The 19223-nt window shown below is 34.1% G+C and overlaps 2 protein-coding genes across 3 annotated transcripts in view; one reads left to right on the top strand and one right to left on the bottom strand.

Annotated features, from left to right (window-relative positions):
- Nucleotides 1–14580, bottom strand: part of ank2b (ankyrin 2b, neuronal) — a 243298-nt gene extending 228718 nt beyond the window's left edge. Inside the window, exon 1 of one of the 2 annotated variants that reach the window (XM_087259186.1) lies at nucleotides 14211–14580. In XM_087259186.1, the coding sequence (XP_087115312.1) occupies nucleotides 14211–14261 (51 nt within the window). In that variant the 5' untranslated portion in view covers nucleotides 14262–14580. 2 annotated transcript variants of the gene reach the window in all.
- The window catches only part of LOC147843211 (uncharacterized), a 501869-nt gene that overhangs the window by 182659 nt on the left and 299987 nt on the right, over nucleotides 1–19223 (top strand). The window lies entirely within an intron of this gene.

The raw sequence follows: 19223 nt of genomic DNA on the forward strand, positions 1-19223 counted from the left end.
GAGGAACAAAAAAAACCTACTGCCAGCTACTGTTTCGGAGGTGTTATTGCAGAGCAACACAAACAGCAAGCAAAAGTATAAATTCACGACTACACGCAAGGCATGCATCGTGGGTCACAGAGATCACTTGGCAAAGAAGTATCAATCAGCCTTATGGTTTATTAAGGCTGATTTATACTTTTGCTGCCACTTTGCAGACAAATTTGATCACTGATCAGGTAGGACGATGGACCCATTGTTGAGTCTAATTTTGCACCACATTGATTTTTTAACTGCATCAGAAATGTCTTGAGATGGCATATTTTACATTACATAGAAATTATTATTTACATTCAAATATTTGTTCACAAAAGATCCGAGAAATGCCCTCTTTAAATTATTATTTACATGATATACAGGATTTTTTTTTTATTTAGAAGAGGTTTTCTACTTTTAATATGAAATAAATTGAAAATAATTTATTTAGTTTCAAAAGTGCAAGCTATTTATTTAGACAATGTGTGTTTAAATTTCAGTTGTTCAACGTTGATGTTCAATAAATATTCATAGATAGTAGATAGTGTGTGTTTCCTTTACTTATTTTTAAGTCATCTAATGCGCTTTTCATTCAAAAATCTCTCACTTGTAATATGTGAGCATGTTTATACTGTACAAAACCTGGCATTAAACTATGAGGGCAAAACATTTTAATAAATAAATAAAATAATCTGCCATTAATCGCAATCGAGTTAAAATGTTCAATTAATCAACATTTAGATTTTAAGCTAAATTGTCAAAGCTCTGACCTGAATCTAGTCGAGATACTGTAACCTTAAAAGGCGGTTCATACTTGAAAACCCTCCAATTTGGCAAGATTAGACGACTAAGCCTAACTTCCTCCACAACGCTGTAACAGACTCACTCCAAGCTATCAAGCTATTGTTTTCTGGGGGACTGCAGTTGTTGCATCTAAAGCATGGTTGATACTCAACACATCCACTAGTTCACTTGAGTGGGCATGGCAAAAGTAGCATCATCAGTGTTGGCAGAGGTTTGCTTTGGGTACCTGCGACATAATTTCGGCTGGTGGAGTGCATAATTTTATCAGTATCCGAAGATGAAAGATTTGGAGCAGAGTCTGCCCGAGCTGGGAAATTTACACATGCAACACCTTTAGAAATTCCAAACACTCTAATGAGATATTTTGTGCACAGTTTGTCCATTCATTTATTCATTCATATATTCATTTTCTTGTCGGCTTAGTCCCTTTATTAATCCGGGGTCGCCACAGCTGAATGAACCGCCAACTTATCCATCACGTTTTTATGCAGCAGATGGCCTTCCAGCCGCAACCCATCTCTGGGAAACATCCACACACACTCATTCACAAACACACTCATACACTACGGACAATTTAGCCTACCCAATTCACCTGTACAGCATGTCTTTGAACTGTGGGGGATACCGGAGCACCCGGAGGAAACCTATGCGAACGCAGGAAGAACATGCAAACTCCACACAAAAACGCCAACTGAGCTGAGGCTTGAACCAGTGACCTTCTTGCTGTGAGGTGACAGCACTACCTACTGCGCCACTGTGTCACCACAGTTTGTCCAATGTTTTTAATTAAATTATTTTAAATTTTTATTGCATAAAAGTTTTTGCATTAAGTATGCAGTTACCGTGGATATTTACATTTTTGTTTTTGCTTAAGTTGCACAATTAAACAACAGTATTAAAAGTAAACACTTTCACAAGTGTCCAAAATCTATTATTTCATATATAGTTAAAATCATTCATTTAGCAACTCCACTTACTGACTTCTTCCCCAATGTTTTGTCATGACAGTTTCAGAGTCACCTCTGTTGTAACAAATAATAGTACAACAGCAAGCATGTCAAGTGAAAGCTTACGCTGCAGACCCAGGTAAAAGTAGAAATCAGCCTTAAGGGTTGTCCAACCAGTTATTAGATTTAGGGGGCAAACACTTTTTCACTTAGGGTTATGAACTTTTGTATTTTGTTTCTCCTTATTAATAAAAATCTTAATTTCAAAACTGCAAGTTGTGTTTACTATCATATGTAATATGACTAATATTTACATTTGTTTGATGATCTAAAACTTTGAGGTGTGACAAACATGCAAACAAATAAGAAATCAGTAAGGCGACAAACATTTTTTCACACCACTGTATGGTGAAGTATGCTTTTGCAGTTTCACAAAAATGTAGGCTGAAGCAATGAGGCAATGGGCCTGTATTAATAATCAGGTACACATACACACACTACATCAAAAATACATTAATACAGCTGACAGCATCAGTTATCAAAGACAAAGACAAAATGCTAAATCAGGAGCTAAAAAAAGTATGGCAAGAAAATCTGTTTTCAAAGACATAAAAAATTAGATGTTACTTTTAAAAAACAGCTAATGTGTAATATGTAATTTATGTAATGCAGTAATGTAATGTAGATCTAATGTATAACAGTATGTGCTGTTATCAGTCCAAATGTTACTGATTTGGAGTCGCCAGTATGGTGTCACAATGGCAAGCTAACGATTCATACCCAAGCATAGCAAAAACATGGCCTCAGATACGTTGGCATTTTGAGTTAATTTAATAAGACAACTTGCATGAGGTATTATTTTTGTTCTCATGTGCCACTGACAGTTGCATGCTGTATGAGATTTTTATTTTAGATGAAATACTTTTTCACATCCAGTGTAGACAGATCTAGCTCTTAGAATGCGGTGTGACAATGCGATCGATGCATGACAGTTAGATCATAACAGAGCAAAGACTGTATAGTTCACTAATTGGCACTTCACAATCTTTTGTAATCCTCTAAGTCAGGGGTTTTCAAACTGTGGGTCACACAGTGAACAAAGGTGGGTCGCGCAATGTCACATAGCTGCAGCTATATTTACATTGGGGTGAATCAAAACCAGTACAATTGACGGCAATAACTGAAAAACCTCATGTGTTTCCTACAAAAAGAGAAAGCTGGTTATGTTTCACAACTGTCTTTTTCTCTTTTTTTCGCTCGACATTACGAGCACTGCTCCTTTTGAGCCCTCGCAATCTGCGTTTAGCCGGTAGAGCTCACGCTGAGAGGAGCTCTCAGTAAGGGACCGTTGGAAAAGTGCTTCTTTTTTTCCGTTTTTTTTTTTTTTTTGCTCTGTCCTGCGTTTTTTTTTTTTAAAAACTACTAATTTTCTCTTAAATGAGCACACGCAGTTATTAAAGTAGTTGAATGCTTTTATTATAGATCTTTGCATTCTAACATTAACACCTATCAACAAAACACAATGAGATTAATTTGCTGCTCTTCACTAAATAACTATAGTAACTTTAATCAATATGTAAATACAATCAAAAGTGAAATAGATTTTATAGCTTTATTTTATTTCTGTATAGGCCATTTTTATTTTATTGTCAATATTTTTTATGTTTGCTATGTATTCTATCATTTGAACATATTTGTTGTCCAATATTTTCCCAACATTGACAGATTGCTAATCAATAAATAGCTATAGTGCTATCTGTAAGTTTTAACGTCACCTAATATTATGGAAGGGCATAGATGTTATGGAAAATAGTAATAGTAATGTAACTACCCCCATCATTCCTTCCTCAAGAAAATGAGTAAATATTAGACCAATTCAGCAATAATGTTAATTGCATTGGCATATTTATCTGACGTTTTCCCAGCTTGTAGTAGTCAAAAAGCTACAGTATTTAGTTTCTTATGACTATACACTAGCAGTGGAATTTACTGCGATGTGACGGGGCTTGATCATAATCAAGGGGCTTGATCAAAGGTTTATCATATTCTCTTCTAAAAAAAAGAAGAGTATCTTTTTCAACAAAAAAGATCACAGTTACAGCCAGCATCCCACAAAAAGCACTTCGAGCCTCATTTGGTGCATTTCAAATCGCAAAATCCAAAAAGCCACACACCATATATTTTTGACTGCTTTGAACGGATAAATTTTTTTACCCATTTTTCCATATTAAAATATTATTGTGGGTCTCTTGAGATTGAATTACTTGGTGGGTCCTGGAATAAAAAAGTTTGGGAATCCCTGCTAAGTAGGTCCATCCTACCAGTCCATCCTAAATGCACAGTATATTGGTTGCGAAAGTCCTTCAAAATTACAGGAGGCCCCTTTGGTTTTAAAGATTATATAATATAGGATTAGGTTAACTCGGCAATGGCCACATATTTTGTGTTTTTAAATTATAATTAGCATTCATTTTACAGAAAATCCGGGGGACTCAAGAAGTTGACTCTCAAGCACAATGAATGTTTAAATGCTTGTCAATGTGATGACTTCATATTAATAAAAGATGATTCCCAATAGCACATAAATGCAATCTTTAAGTCATTAAAACCAGATTTCACAGTGTGTTCATTTGCGAAAAGGTCGTAAGAAGCAAATGGGAAAAGAAAAAAGAGAATGAAAGCAAAACTGCAACTGCTTTCTTTGCCAAGATGAATTAGGGTGACTGGTGAAATTCCTGTAGGGCAGCAGATAAAAGGTTTTAAAATTAGCCACTGCCCTTGAACTGATAAATCATGTCAACAGGACCATCTGTTACAAGCAATAATACTATTAAGATATTTGTACTAATTATTGGGTCTGTGAAATATATAAAAATGATAGAAATATCAAATGTTTGCAATAAACAAGTGATTTATTTAAAAAGTACCTTTGTGTCATTAGCAACTCTCTTAAAGACTATTCAATGCATCAGGCCTTCAATACATCAGTTACATGTCAACACACATCTCTAAATCCAAGCTAGAGTGGTTTTCTTGTCCAAAAAGGTGTAATGGTTTTAGTATGGATGCTGAACTGCTGCATGATCAAGTAATCAATGTTAAGATAGCAAAGCGGTAACTGTCACACTTGTGGGTTTGTCCGGACTTTCTGTGTTGTTTGTTTTTTGTTGTTATGTGGTTATGTTCTGCTTTCCTCCACGTGCATTTGTTGATGGGTGTTTGTAATGTTGTGGTTTGGTATTCCTCTGGATAACCTGAGCTGGATACCTGGGGTCCGTTCTTCGTACGTGGATTACTCAGTTAGCTGGATTTGGATATTGACGATTTGACACGATCCCGGATCTATTCGTTCTTCAAAGCTGATCCGAGAGTTGTTGTCATAGCAACAGTTCTGCTAGGTCAAACCTGATCGGGAGCAGGTTCAATTCATATAAACAGGATTAGATCGGCTCAGTTCAAGCAAAGATAATACAGAAAGTATGTTCCTGAATTCTGATATTTTCTTACCGTAGTAGTTATATACACTTGGGAAAATGGTACATATTTTTTAACTATATATATATAAAGTTATAGTCATTAATAAAATAAATTAAGTTTTACATATTAATAAAACGTATGCAATCTGCACCCTCGAAATGAAAGTACAAATATTGCCACCTGGTGGTGCAAAGAGAAAACTTATTGATATGAACTTTTTAGATCGCTTTAGTACAAATTGTGTATAATAGAAATGCACAATATGTGACTTTTTTTTAAAGCAATAATACATTTATGCAGTCATAAACATGTTTTGATAGTTAATATGCCAGTGATTTGATGCTTCACAAAAGTTGCAGACGCCTTTACCAATATGAAAACGCTTTTGTAAACAACCAGTTATTCTTTAAACCGATTAAAAAACGGCTACTATAATAAAGAAAATCTTTTCTAAATGTGGAACTAAATACTTTGATTTGCATTGAAATACATGATGAATTTTGAAATTAGTTCATAAAGCTACATAAATAAATATAGAATTTGCTGCAGTGGGAGTCACTGTGAGCCTTTTTTAAATATCATAAAATAAAAGGTAATGAATGTTTAGGAGTCACGGGAGGCAATAATACCAAAGCATTTTGATGATGGACTGGCTGAGAGATATTAGAATGACCAAAACTAAATTTTAGATGTTTTCAATATGGTTGGCCGGCTGGTTTTCTTTTTTTTATCACATCATCTCTTAAAACAAAATCACATTACTTTTTTTGATGCGCATGCTGGAATTTATTGATACGTGTGTTTCCAATCTAGTTTATGCACCATTTGATGATATTATGTAAAATGTTTCAAGCTGAGAAAAAGTGAATGGCTTTAGTACATTCTGGGCCAAATGACAAAAATCATTTGTTCCATTGACTGACTGGCAGTGGCGAGAAGCTGAAGCTGTTCTGAAGTTAGTCAGTGGGAAAGAATTTTCACAAAGCAGCAGAAACGGGAGAGCCTGGATAATGTCTTGCCCTGTGAGATGGTTTTACACTGAAGAACACAAGGCTGAGTCTTTGTTCAGGACAGAACCAACAAGGAGCCATTCACATACACACATGCACACACACTGTACAGTACTGCTCATGAATGGCCTCTTAGAACCAGACAAATGTTCCCGGTCTGTAACCTTCATATGTGGGCTGTCAACAATAATGTGAACAATTTGAATTATTCCTGATTAACAAGGCTTTAATCCTGATCTATCTGCCCACAACACTGTGAAAATGTTATCAATCTAGAAGATAAAGCAGTCAATTAACTAAAAGGTAGGTGATCTTCAAACCAGCCAAGGCTCATTGGAAATTTGTACAATCACCTACACTGTTAACCCTTACTGTAGATTACGCAGTAAATAACTGTAAAATACCCAGTGTTTAGCTGTAATGAAAGGAAACAGTATTTTACTGTAAAAGAAGCAGGATTTGTATGAAATTATGTAATGCAAAGAATAAATCACAGTAATTTACTCTATGTACCCATTACAGATATTTACTGCCATAATAAATGTTAAATTACTGATCAACCATTACTGCCCCATCTACTCTGATGCTTTATGTTGCTATTTATATTTATTATATAATTTTATATATTTATATATATTTACTGTTCAGTTTTGATATGTGAATGGTCAGTATTGAGGGGAGAGTGGGACATTGCATTGATGATAAGCTGAATTTCACTGCAGCCATGTGTTTTCTTTGGTTTCTTTTATGTTTTAACATTGAATATCAGGAGTCAACCAATGCCACAGAGATCATTAAAAGCTAAGCATAAGATATGGATGAAATGCATTTAAAGGCAAAAATATTCACACAGAGCGAAGAAATTGTCATAATAATTCTTATAACTTTGTTTACATTTCTATAATTAGTCTAATTTGCCTAATTTAACCTATAGATCAGCTTTTATATTGCATTTTCAACTGAATATTAGTTTTTTGCTAAATGACTAGTAAAAATGTGTTATTTAAAAAAAATATATCTTAAACAGCACGTACATACATGTTTGCAGAGACTCAATGAATTTGTTTGGAAAACTTCAATTAAAGTAAGTAAAAGTGGCATTAACAGTATAGTATAAAGGCTTTCCTAAATAAATGTATAAATCATGTAATTTTTGTGTTTTTTTATTATTACTACAGATTTGGAACGACATAAGGATCAGATTATTTATTATCATTTTTTTTTTGCTATGTATGAAGTTTGCATATTTTAATTGTTTTTTATTAAACAATATGTGCATAATTGTGATAAATGTAGACAATTGCTTTGAAAATATGCTATGCTCCAGGGGTGTCAAACTACTAGAGGGCCGCAGCCTAGAAGAATTTAGTTTCCAGCCCTGCTTCAACACACTACCTTTAGATTTAGTTTGATCAGGTGTGCTTAATTAGGGTTAAAGCTTAACTGCACTCTTACCCTGTAGATTATGCAGTAAATAACTGCAAAATAGTCAGTGCTTTGCTGTAATGAAAGGAAACAGTATTTTACTGTAAAAGGAGTAGAGTTTGTATAAAATTGTGTAATGCAAAGGATAAATTACAGTAATTTACTTTATGTACTGTGACAATAAATATCAAATTACTGTTCAACCATTACTGTCCCATTTACTCTGATGCTTTATGTTGCTGTTTATAGAGACGTGCATTTTAAAGGCAGAAGACAATGATTTAGGCATCACCACACTCCCACAGGCTGTCTTAATCTAAACACAAAGGTATTAGAAAAAGTTTTCAGAAAATGCTGGCTCTTTAAGGGAGCCAGGTGTTTGATTTGTTTACTAATGAGTGCGCTCTATTCTCTGTCTATCAATTCAGATGTAGAGTCTGATGTTTTAGGCTTTAAATAAGAATCTACAATGAGTAAGTAAAATGTGTTAAAATGTTTTTGAGGGTTTCTAAAATAAGGCTGTGTATATTGTTGTTATCTTGAACTGTGTACTTGAAAGCTACATAGTTAGCTAGTTAGCCTCTCCTCGATTTTAAGTATATTTATTTATTGGATGTTGCATATTGAAATAATGTACAGATGCTAAAAGTTTATGCACATAAAAACCAATAAATTCCATCACCTCAGTAAGGTAACGTGCACAGAAATCATCACAGGGAATCACACCTATGAATTTATATTAGAAACAATAGAAAAGTTTGTGGTCATGAGATTTTAAAGTAGATAATAATTATAACAATAAAAGATTGGATCCTTTGGATTTTCGGTGTTGCCGACTTTGTTTTTGTTTTTTAGAATTATTTTAAACTTTTTATTGAGAATTGACACAGTATCTGCTTGTGTTTGACAAACATGTTTCTATATATATTCTATATATATATATATATATATATATATAGAGAGAGAGAGAGAGAGAGAGAGAGAGAGAGAGAGAGAGAGAGAGAGTATGTGCGTGTTCTTTTCATATGCTTATTTTTTAATTATTTGAAACTTTAAAAAATAAAATAGATATTTTGTGTTTTTTGCTGTTTAGTTTTTTTTTTTTTTGCATGGTCAGCATCGAGGAGAGAGAAACACATTTTACTGCAGCACTTTCTGTGTGTGTGTGTGTGTGTGTGTGCATCCGTGCATTTTTTTATTTGATATGTGATTGTGATAAATGTTGGCAGTTGCTTTAAAAATATGCTATATGGGTGTCAAACTCCAAGTTCCTGGAGGACTGCAGCGCAGCACAGTTTAGTTCACACCCTGCTTCAACATTACCTGTAGATTTCTAACAAGCCTTAATTAGTTTGATCAGGTGTGTTCAATTAGAGTTACAGCTTAAAGTCCCGGTCACACTGCACTTTTCTCCCTTTAGACTTCCATTCATACGCATACAAATGCTGCAGACCTGGAATGCTAGCTCATGCGAAAAATGTAACTGTTCGCAGCATTGGAAAGTTCAAACTTGGAGATCTCTGACCTGCGAAATCACATCATGTGATTGCTTGAGACCAATCAAAGATCAAAACATGACCTGTCTGAACAAAAATTTAAACTATGGACCATGGAACTTTTTCAATCTCTAATTATTTTGTTTAATCCCACTTCTTTTCGCAGTGCCATATGACAGAATTTTGCATGCTCAAACGTTAGTGTGACCACAGCCTTACTGTGCAGACCTGTAATATGTAAGATGATATTTATATCTGCTGATTTCTTAATTTTGTTATACATTTTCTGTTGTATATTTGTTTGCTGCCAAAACAATAAAATACATTTGTCTAAATTTTTATGCCTTCTATTTTTAATAACAGGTAAGAATACTAATTAATTTTAGTAAGACTATGACATACTATTAATGTGTATGCAGTATAATGCTGTGAGTTGTAACACTACAGTAAAGTAATTAACTGTAAACAGTTTCCAGTTAGTTACCACTACTGCTCTATTACAGTAATTAACTGGCAACACTGTTGCCAGCTACTCACTGTATTGGTTCAGTTACAGTAAATAACTGGCAACACTGTTGCCAGCCACTCACTGTAATGGTTCAGTTACAGTAATTAAATGGCAACACTGTTGCCAGTTACTTACTGTAACCAAACTTTTACAGTGAGTAACTGGCAACAGTGTTGCCAGTATTCTACTGTAAAAATGCCCGGTAAGGTCTAACAGTGTACATTATAGTGATACAGTATTTAAAATACATCCAGGTGTGTTTCATTGCAGGTTTCAGATGGCAAACACACTAGAGAGTGCTGTCTATACTTTTGCGAATCTGAAATATGTTAGAAACACAACCTCCTAGTAATATCACCTTAAAATTACAGTATATCACAATATTTTCTGGTTTTTATAGTTATAATTCATATGCATTCACTGAGAATAGTTGTCACCATACCTTAAAAATATCCATATTAAATAGCATTTTTGATACCGCAAGGAACAAATTGCACGGCAATTATTTTATACAAATGTATACAAATATACAAAAATTTAATTAAACAACACAATGTTTTGAGGTGACGCAGTGGCGCAGTAGGTAGTGCTGTCACCTCACAGCAAAAAGGTCGCTGGTTCGAGCCTCGGCTGGGTTGGCTGGTGTTTCTGTGTAGATTTTGCATGTTCTCCCTACATTTGCATGGGATTCCTACACGTGCTCCGGTTTCCCCCACAGTCCAATAACATGTGGCACAGGTAAATTGAGTAGGTTAAATTGTCCTTAGTGTATAATTGTGAATGAGTATGTGTAGATGTTTCCCAGAGATGGGTTGCGGCTGGAAGGGCATCCGTTGCGTAAAAACATGCTGGATAAGTTAACAGTTCATTTCGCTGTGGCGACCCCGGATTAATAAAAGGACTATTTTGCAAGCTCTGTGATTGATCGGCTTGGTAGCTGTGACAAAAGTGGATGGTGCTAAAAGCCCTGAGCCCAATGGAGTGAGTGTTTACAAATGTCAAGTTCCTGTAAAGGTGTTTTGTGTTGTTCATTAAGGTAGAGATCAGAAAGCAGAGCTACTTGTACATTAACGTAGAGTTCAGAAAAAAACACAACACCCGTGAAGAAACTTGATACAAAGGAACATAAAAACCTACAGCCAGTTAGAGTTTCAAAATTGCTATTGCAGAGCAACACAAACAGCACAAAAAAATATAAATACACTTCACTCAAAGTAGAAGTATAAAACAGGTATTAGCCAGTATCGCGAGTAAAGCAAGATTGTATTGTTTTTGACAAGCAGAAACATAAAAAGTCATGTATCTTTAGAAAAGTATTAAGTTTCATGTTTTTAATTTAAATGTTTATATTTATCAAAAAAAAAAAAAAAAAAAAGATTCAACCCTAATGCTGGATGCTCACTATACAGCAGAGCTCAACCATAATCAAACACAATGAAGCACCTGTTCAAGCTTTTTAGGATCCACTAAATTAAACAAGCAGATATGCTGAAGTAGGTTTGAAATAAACTTTGCAGAACAAAGGGCTGAATTCAAGTCCTCTGAACCAGTGTTGTGAGCAGGCATTGAAATGCTATTTCTGCTTCATTTATACAGGATGCTAGAGAGCACATTCACGAAAAACTCTACATACGCAGATGTCAGCTATCACAGCAGGACAGAAAAGAGAATAAAAATGATAGATTAACAGATGAATGGATCAAACGTAAAGACAATAAACAAAGGCCTGTAGCAATATATACATCATTTGTGTTCTTCAAGACATCCTGGGTATTTTATAAGGATAAAAAAATGGCATTGACAATTGGTATAGCCTTGTCCCTTTATTGAAAACTATGAAATAGCATGACTTCTTCTTTCTCTAATATATCCAAAGTAGACCATGTCTGGTCACAAAAAAATGTGTTTATAAAACACTCGACTGATGTTACGAAGTGAATTAAGAGAGAAGCTAATCTATGTCAGTAAATCTATTTCTGTAAACAAGTTCAAACAAGCAAAATTATCCCACAAGTAATTTTTTAAATAATAATTAATTGCACAGACCAATTACAGTTTTAATTAAAAACTATTTAGTATGGGGTATATTGCACTGTATATATAGTGGTATATTGTAAACAATAAGATATAGCCCTACCTTGTACATATCCAAAAGAAAGCAAGGTTTGTTCCCTTCGCTAAACCCAACCAATAGTGTTTTCAAAAGTAAATGTAAGAGAAAAGTGCAGTTAGTTGTAACTCGACTCTTTTGTTTTTATCTATTTTGTGGAACCATGCTTCTTTGGACTTGGATAGTGAGGCAATCATACTGTATTACAAATACTAAACACTCTTAAATTGTTTCCTACACCATTAAGTAGTATTTAAGTGGTATTTACTTGGCGTTGTGCAAAGAACAGTATGAAAATATCATTTTATTAGTTAATAATATGTAACAAAATTAATATGAGATTTGGCTGGCACCATACTGCCCCTTAGCATTCATTTTACCTAGAAAATGCAGTCAAATGTACTCTTTTTCTTACAACGAAAGTGAACTTAGCTCAAGGTGAATAATTGAATAACAACCCAATTAATCAGTCAAAACTGCATTGACAAGCTTTGTTGGCATCTTTAAACATAGATTGTACTGGGGGATTGGTTGTATGTGCAGTTTGTACATTTATAGATGAGCTATATATTTAATATTTGTAAATATGAAGTGTGCCAATAGTTTGTTTGTGAGTACCAGTGCCTATGAAAGACAGCCCTGCCAAGAAATCTGCCAGCATGGACCTGAACACAGGCTCTTCCTTAGGAGACTTACTGGCTGTGCTGTCACCTGCTGAAACCACATGACTCACAGACCAGCACAGATTTAATCCTTCAAACGACAATCATCCCAATTTTAAGTAGAAATCTAAGACACATCTTAAATTTACTATCTAAATTCCAGTGCACTATTTATTAACTACTGAATATACTCCATGTGGGCAATGCAATTTGGAAAAAAGATGAGATTTAATTTTCTAAAATGTATATGAAAAATGTAATAATATTCAGCATTATATGCTAGAGATTTATCACTGATTAAAAATTTTCACAAACTGCAATTCAAAAAGCAAAACAAAAGAAAAAACTTACAATAAAGACCTTTCTATTTTCACATTGCCTTTCTATTTTAGCCTTTCACCTATGTATAGTCTAATTTCACAGGAAGCCTAATAATATTAATTATACACACCCACAAAAAAAAAAAATACATTCATAGGCCACTTTATTAATGTACACCTGTCCAAGTGCTTGTTAACATGGTCAAGACGATGTGCTGCAGATCAAACCGAGCATCAGAATGGGGAAGACAGGCGCAAATGCCTTGTTGATGCCACAGGTCAAAAGAGAATGGCCAGACTAGTTCAAGCTGTTAGAAAGGCAACAGTAACTCAAATAACCACTCGTTACAACAGAGGTCTGCAGACGAGAATCTCTAAACATGTCCAACCTTGAGGCGGATGGGCTACAGCAGCAGATGACCACACCAGTTACCACTTCCGTCAGCTAAGAACAGGAAACTGAGGCTACAATTCACACAGGCTCACCAAAATTGGACAATAGAGGATTAGAAAAATGTTGTCTGGTCTGATGAGTCTCGATTTCTGCTGTGATATTAAAATGGTAGGATCAAAATCTGGGAACATCAATATGAAAGCATGGATCCATCCTGCCTTGTATTAACGGTTTAGGCTGGTGGTGGTGGTGTAATGGTGTAGAGAATATTTTCTTGGCACACTTTGGGCCTATTAGTACCAATGGAGCATTGTGTCAACGCCACAGCCCACCTAAGTATTGTTGCTGACCATGTTCATCCTTTTATGAATACAGGGTACCCATCTTCTGATGGCTACTTCCAGCAGAATATACAACCTGTTATAAAGCGTGAATTAAAACTATTATGGTAAAAAAAAAAAAAGTGTTGAAAAATATCTTCTGAGCAAAATATTTAAAAATTAAAAATTTCACAGGAGGGCTAATGATTTTTAATAACCAATTAAAATGTAAAAGAAAAGTACAAATATTTAATAACCAATTCTCTCATGAATATTTCCCAAGTATTGTGTAATATCTGTAAAGATATGTATATTTAACAAAAAAAATAATAAATACAAATAAGTAAATAAATACATAAATACATAAAATTACATCCTTCTGCTATTTGCTGCCACATTTTTGCAGCATGAAAAGCTCGACTGGCGCTGCATTAAGCTATTAAACATGTTATGTTTGCTGAAGTGTTTATGATGGGAGCCTACAGTACACGCCTACCATAGTACCGTCTGGTCCATGTTCCTGTCATGAACAGCATTCAGTTTACCATAAACGTCCCAGGACAGGAGGGTGTCATTGCGTAAAAAATACCCTTTGTCGGTTCTAAAAAAAGACATGCTGCATCACCAAATAAACATATAACTCTGCTCTGCCGCTCTGACATCACCTATTCGGCGTGTTTGAGCAACATTTGTGTTGTCAATAGAACGTGTGTGTCTCTTACCTTTGGAGGCTGGTTGTGTGCTGTTGGAGACTGGCTTTCTGGAGAAGCCATGTTCCTCTCTGTGGGATGTTTGTGCACCTTCGAGAACAGGACACGCAGCTGCAGTGATTTCTTCGGGACAGCACGAGGACTTTTCGGCTACACAAAAATCCCCTCCATCTGTTCAACTGCGGCGGGCATCTGAATGACCTACAGTAACTGTTATACAGTGACACTGGCGCTAATTGGGTCAGGGTATATTCTGGCAAACCGTTTCCCAATCACGCTTTGCAATCGGCAAAGCAGAACGGAGCACACACCGTTTACCAATTCAGGATGGATAACTCGCAAAGCAAAACTTTCCTGCGTGCTTTCTTAACATATCGCTATCAATCCGCATTGAAAGCAAGAGAAAATAAACGTAAGAGGCGGGGCAAAGGTTTACGTTTTTCAAATTAAAAGTGGGCGTACGTTTAAATGAAAAAAAAAAAAAAAGATATGCCTAATGTTAATGTGAAGTACAGCGCATTTGCGTCCATTCTATATTTTTAAGCCTACACTGAGTGTAGGCTAGTAATAGGGTATTTACTCTTAGTAAAAAGATGTGACAATAGCAGCACAATATTTTATTTTTAGTATTTTAAACATATCACGGTGGTGCAGTGAGTAGCACAATCGCCTCAAAGCCTGGGCTGAGCCAGTTGGCATTTCCATGGGGAACTTGCATGTTTTCCTTGTGTTGGTGTGGGTTTCCTCCGGGTGTTTGAGTTTCCCCCACTGTCCAAAAACATGCTGTACAGGTGATTTAAGTATATATATAGTGATGGGTTGCGGCTGCAAGGACCTCAGCTTCGTAAAACATAAGCTGGATATGTTGGCAGTTCATTCCGTTGTGGCGACCCCAGATTAATAAAGGGACTAAGCTGAAAACGAATAAATGATTCAATAAATGATTAAAATATTTGCTCCTTATGTGCCATCTAACGTAATCTATTGCAAACAGTAGCAATTATCTGCAAGTATTGTAGCACTTTAAGAAAACAGTAGTCAATAATAATTTAATTAAATACAATACCAGTCATAGTTATAAAGATGAACAACAACTAACCTAATATTCCTTCTTCAGATAAAATAACTCATTGTAACCTTCATACTCTGACTATTTTTAATCCAAGTAGTCCTCTATTTTTGTACAACCAAGAGATGACAATTTGGGGGAACAGAGTCAGAAGTCTTTTGTCAGAAGATTAAGAAACTGTTTTATTAAAAAAAAGGATGTAATGCAATTTGACAGAGAAGACTGAATGCACAAATTAAGAAATTTCATTAATCAAATTAATTAATCGTTTTTTTAATTTATGGTTCATTCCTAATATTCAGTGCCATTTCAGGGTAGTAACTGTCACTGATTTATTTATTTATTTATTTACATTTTCTGGTATTTTTATAATTTCAGTTGAAGGAGCACATGTTGAACTATAAGAAAAAATATACTGATCCAGTTCAGGATACTACATAGCATTTTTTACAGAATTTTCACATGTAACACAGGCCAAATGTTCCCCTTTTACAGAACATTCTCATACCTTTTTAAAGGTGTTTAAAATAAATAGTTACTATAATATTTACATTTTCCAAGGGCTAAAATGTCCCTCACTTTACACTGCGCATGCCTGTTATAGATTAGAACACCAACAATAGTATTTTTTTAAAAGCTATTACTAAACAAGAGTTATCTAAAAAAGCTTGCTATGATGACACATTGTAAATTTAATGTATTTCATTTAGTAAAAAAATAGATTGCAATGCAAATAAATCCTGTTTTTAAGTGATTTAAAAACTATTATATATAATATATAATAATCATTAACAGGGTAGAGAGAGGAGTACCAGAGTTAACATTACAATAGGAACTATATAGGCAACTTGTTTGCTCTCACACTCTCATTCGATTACCAATAACAATATGATGGTTACTGAATTATCCAAAGAAAACACAGCAACATTTTTCAATGTCACATCTAAGACATCACATCAATTGTCCAAAAAGCCAAATTAAATATAAAGAGCATTTTCATACAGATATTAGAGTACAAATAGTGAAATACTGAAAATGGCAAATAAAACTATTATTTTAAAATCAATATTTTATTCTGGTTTGCACCATGACGTGCCCTGTATCATTTCCGCTTTTCTGTAGCCGACAAGCGTGCCGTTCCCTGAAAAAATCATGCACATGGTTTAAACTGATCTATAAACCATGTTTAAGCCATGAGCAAAACAGTAACAGTGTGGACAGTAACAGGAGTGGCATTTTTTGCAAAACTCAGGCATTACTACCATTATGGTGAACAACGAGCTAGCACATGATGATCTGAAGAAGATTTGAAACATGTTTATTAACAGTTTTTCTCAAAATTACAAAAAAGAAAAGAAAATGTTTCCCTTATATCACAGGTGTCAAACTCAGTTCCAACAGGGCCGCAGCTCTGCACAGTTTAGTTCCAACCCCAATTAAACACACCTGATCAAACTAATTGAGTCCTTCAGGCTTGTTTGAAACCTACAGGTAAGTGTGTTGGAGCAGGGTTGGAACTAAACTGTGCAGGGCTTCGGCCCTCCAGGAATTGAGTTTGACACCCCTGCCTTATATGAAAATGGGTAACAGGGTGGACATGTTATGTTTTATCACAACAGAAAACTACTCTGAAATGCTTAAAATAAAAGAAGATAAAAAAGTGAGACTAACTCTGCTACTTGTAGACAATTTCCATAATTGTGGGAATTCCTGAGAATCATGTGACTAGAGAAACAATCAGTGGGCAGTTTTTTATGTGGATTACAATTAAAGTAACGGAGACATCCATTTCAGGGACACACATTAATTTAAAGATTTTATTAAAATATTTTAATTTATTAAAAACTATAGCATTTGGTGAGAAGTATTATATGACAATAAAAAAATCAATAAAAAGCATAGTATTTATTCGGATTTCTAAATTATACTTTTAACTGAACTTGAGCATACATAAACTGGGACATGGCAATTCAGCCACTTGCACTGAAATTAGAGTAATTGTTTTAAATTTAATTTAATTTTAGCACTTGTAATTGGGTCTTATTGTTAAAATTGGATAATCTTATCAGAAATTTTTTCTTGTTGAATTTTTTATTATTCTGTACCATATAATGCCCTAGATACACAAATGGCACTGAATAGTATTAGTATAGTAATTATTTTCTTTATTTCTGTAAACTAATTTCTGTAAAGTAAAAACTGGAAGGACCCCATACAAATCATGCGGCTGAAGCTCCCTGTGAAGCCCATGTGCAATTGTTAAGTTTTATCTCGGAGCTTATTTACATTGTTAACTTTCATGAAAATACTTATAAAATAGTCCACTATAAAATAGTTAAGTTTTGTTGTCCAACAACTCTGACAAGTCATAGAGAAAAAATATTATTTATAATAAAAAAAAAAAAAAAAAAACACTATATGAAGATAAATGTCCATACAATGCAGAGAAATTGCTCTCACACTATTTGTATATTATCATTTCAAGATTTATTTTTCTTTTTAGCAATTACACATATTTTTGGCTGTATTTTGGCAATATTTTTATGGTACAGTTCAGTAAAACATAAAAATATAATATTAATAAAGCGAGTGAGTCTTTTTTCTCAAAAAGACTTTGAACTACATAAATATAACAGTTTTTACTTAATATTTGTGTCAACTGCCTATGTCAAAATTCTGTTTTTTATTTTAAGGCACATTTTTTTTCTTTTCTGTTGAAAATTGCCATCCATAGATTTGTTTGTATTTGGTGTGTTCTTACACACAGATATTACCTTTTGTATGCTTAAATACGTCTGTACCATTTACACACACCATCTTAGCCAAAAGTATTACTGTACATATCATATGCACATAACCATTCTGTATAAAAACATACAATAAAAACAGAAATTTGTGCTACTGAAACAGATTTTGCACAAAATCTATCCTGTTAATTTATCTATTTATAGTTATGGTTATTTTGATGTGACTTGCTTGTTTTGTGGATTTGTAGATGAAGTATCTGTAGCTCCACATTTGTTTTTTGAATGCGGTGTCACTAACAGATTTTGGGTTGAATTAAGCAGTTAAATGTGCAAATGCGACACGTTTCTCCTCAAAATTGTTGTCTTCTTTTGAAAACATAACTTTTGAGTAATAGTTGCTTAAGAAAACCGGTGCTATTTTTTAATGCATTGTGACAATCTTTTTAAGGATACACTTTAATCGCATTTTCGCCTTTTTATATATTGATGATGTTCAAAGCTTGATTCATGCAAACCTATTAATACCACATTTTTTTGTTGTTTGCTTTCTTTCTTTGTTGTTTTTTCCCCCTGCATTTTCTTATTTCACATGTAAGAGTTATAACTCTCCCTGTTACTGTTTTGTCATGAAAATATATTTTAAAAAGAGAGAAAAATGCAGACAAAAAGACTATAAGTGCTAGACATGGTGCTTGATTTTGCAGGACATTTTTTTACATAAACAAGTAAGAAGGAATTAATGAAATATTTAAATTTATGTAGGCTATAATGCACAAATGTTAATAGGGATAGATATAAATGTAATAGCTTATAAAGGTATTAACAATAAATAATATTGAACTGAACGACTGAATTTAGGCATAACGTAATAAAAGTGTAAAATATGAAAGGGACTGAGAGGTATCAAATCAGGGAGGAGGGAGTGTGGTAATCGTTTTTTCATTGGTTAGGTTTTTTTTCCAAGTAGGGGCGTGGCAATAGTTTTTTCCATTGGTCAAAGGTTTTCTTTTCGGTCAAATGCGTTGGGTAGTTAGATTACCATATTTAATAAGCTGCTCATTTAGTTTAAAGGTGGATCATTCTACTTTATGTACTGGTGTTTAGAATAAAACTATTTATAACTATTTATAAATGCACTAAGAAAAGTGTTTTATTCAGTACAAATCCATTTTTTTGCTTGGTAAATATATATTGTTCAACTTTATAATG

This window comes from Danio rerio, chromosome 7 (genome assembly GCF_052040795.2).
Source record: "Danio rerio strain M-AB ecotype USA chromosome 7, GRCz13ab, whole genome shotgun sequence".
Classification (NCBI taxonomy): domain Eukaryota; kingdom Metazoa; phylum Chordata; class Actinopteri; order Cypriniformes; family Danionidae; genus Danio; species Danio rerio.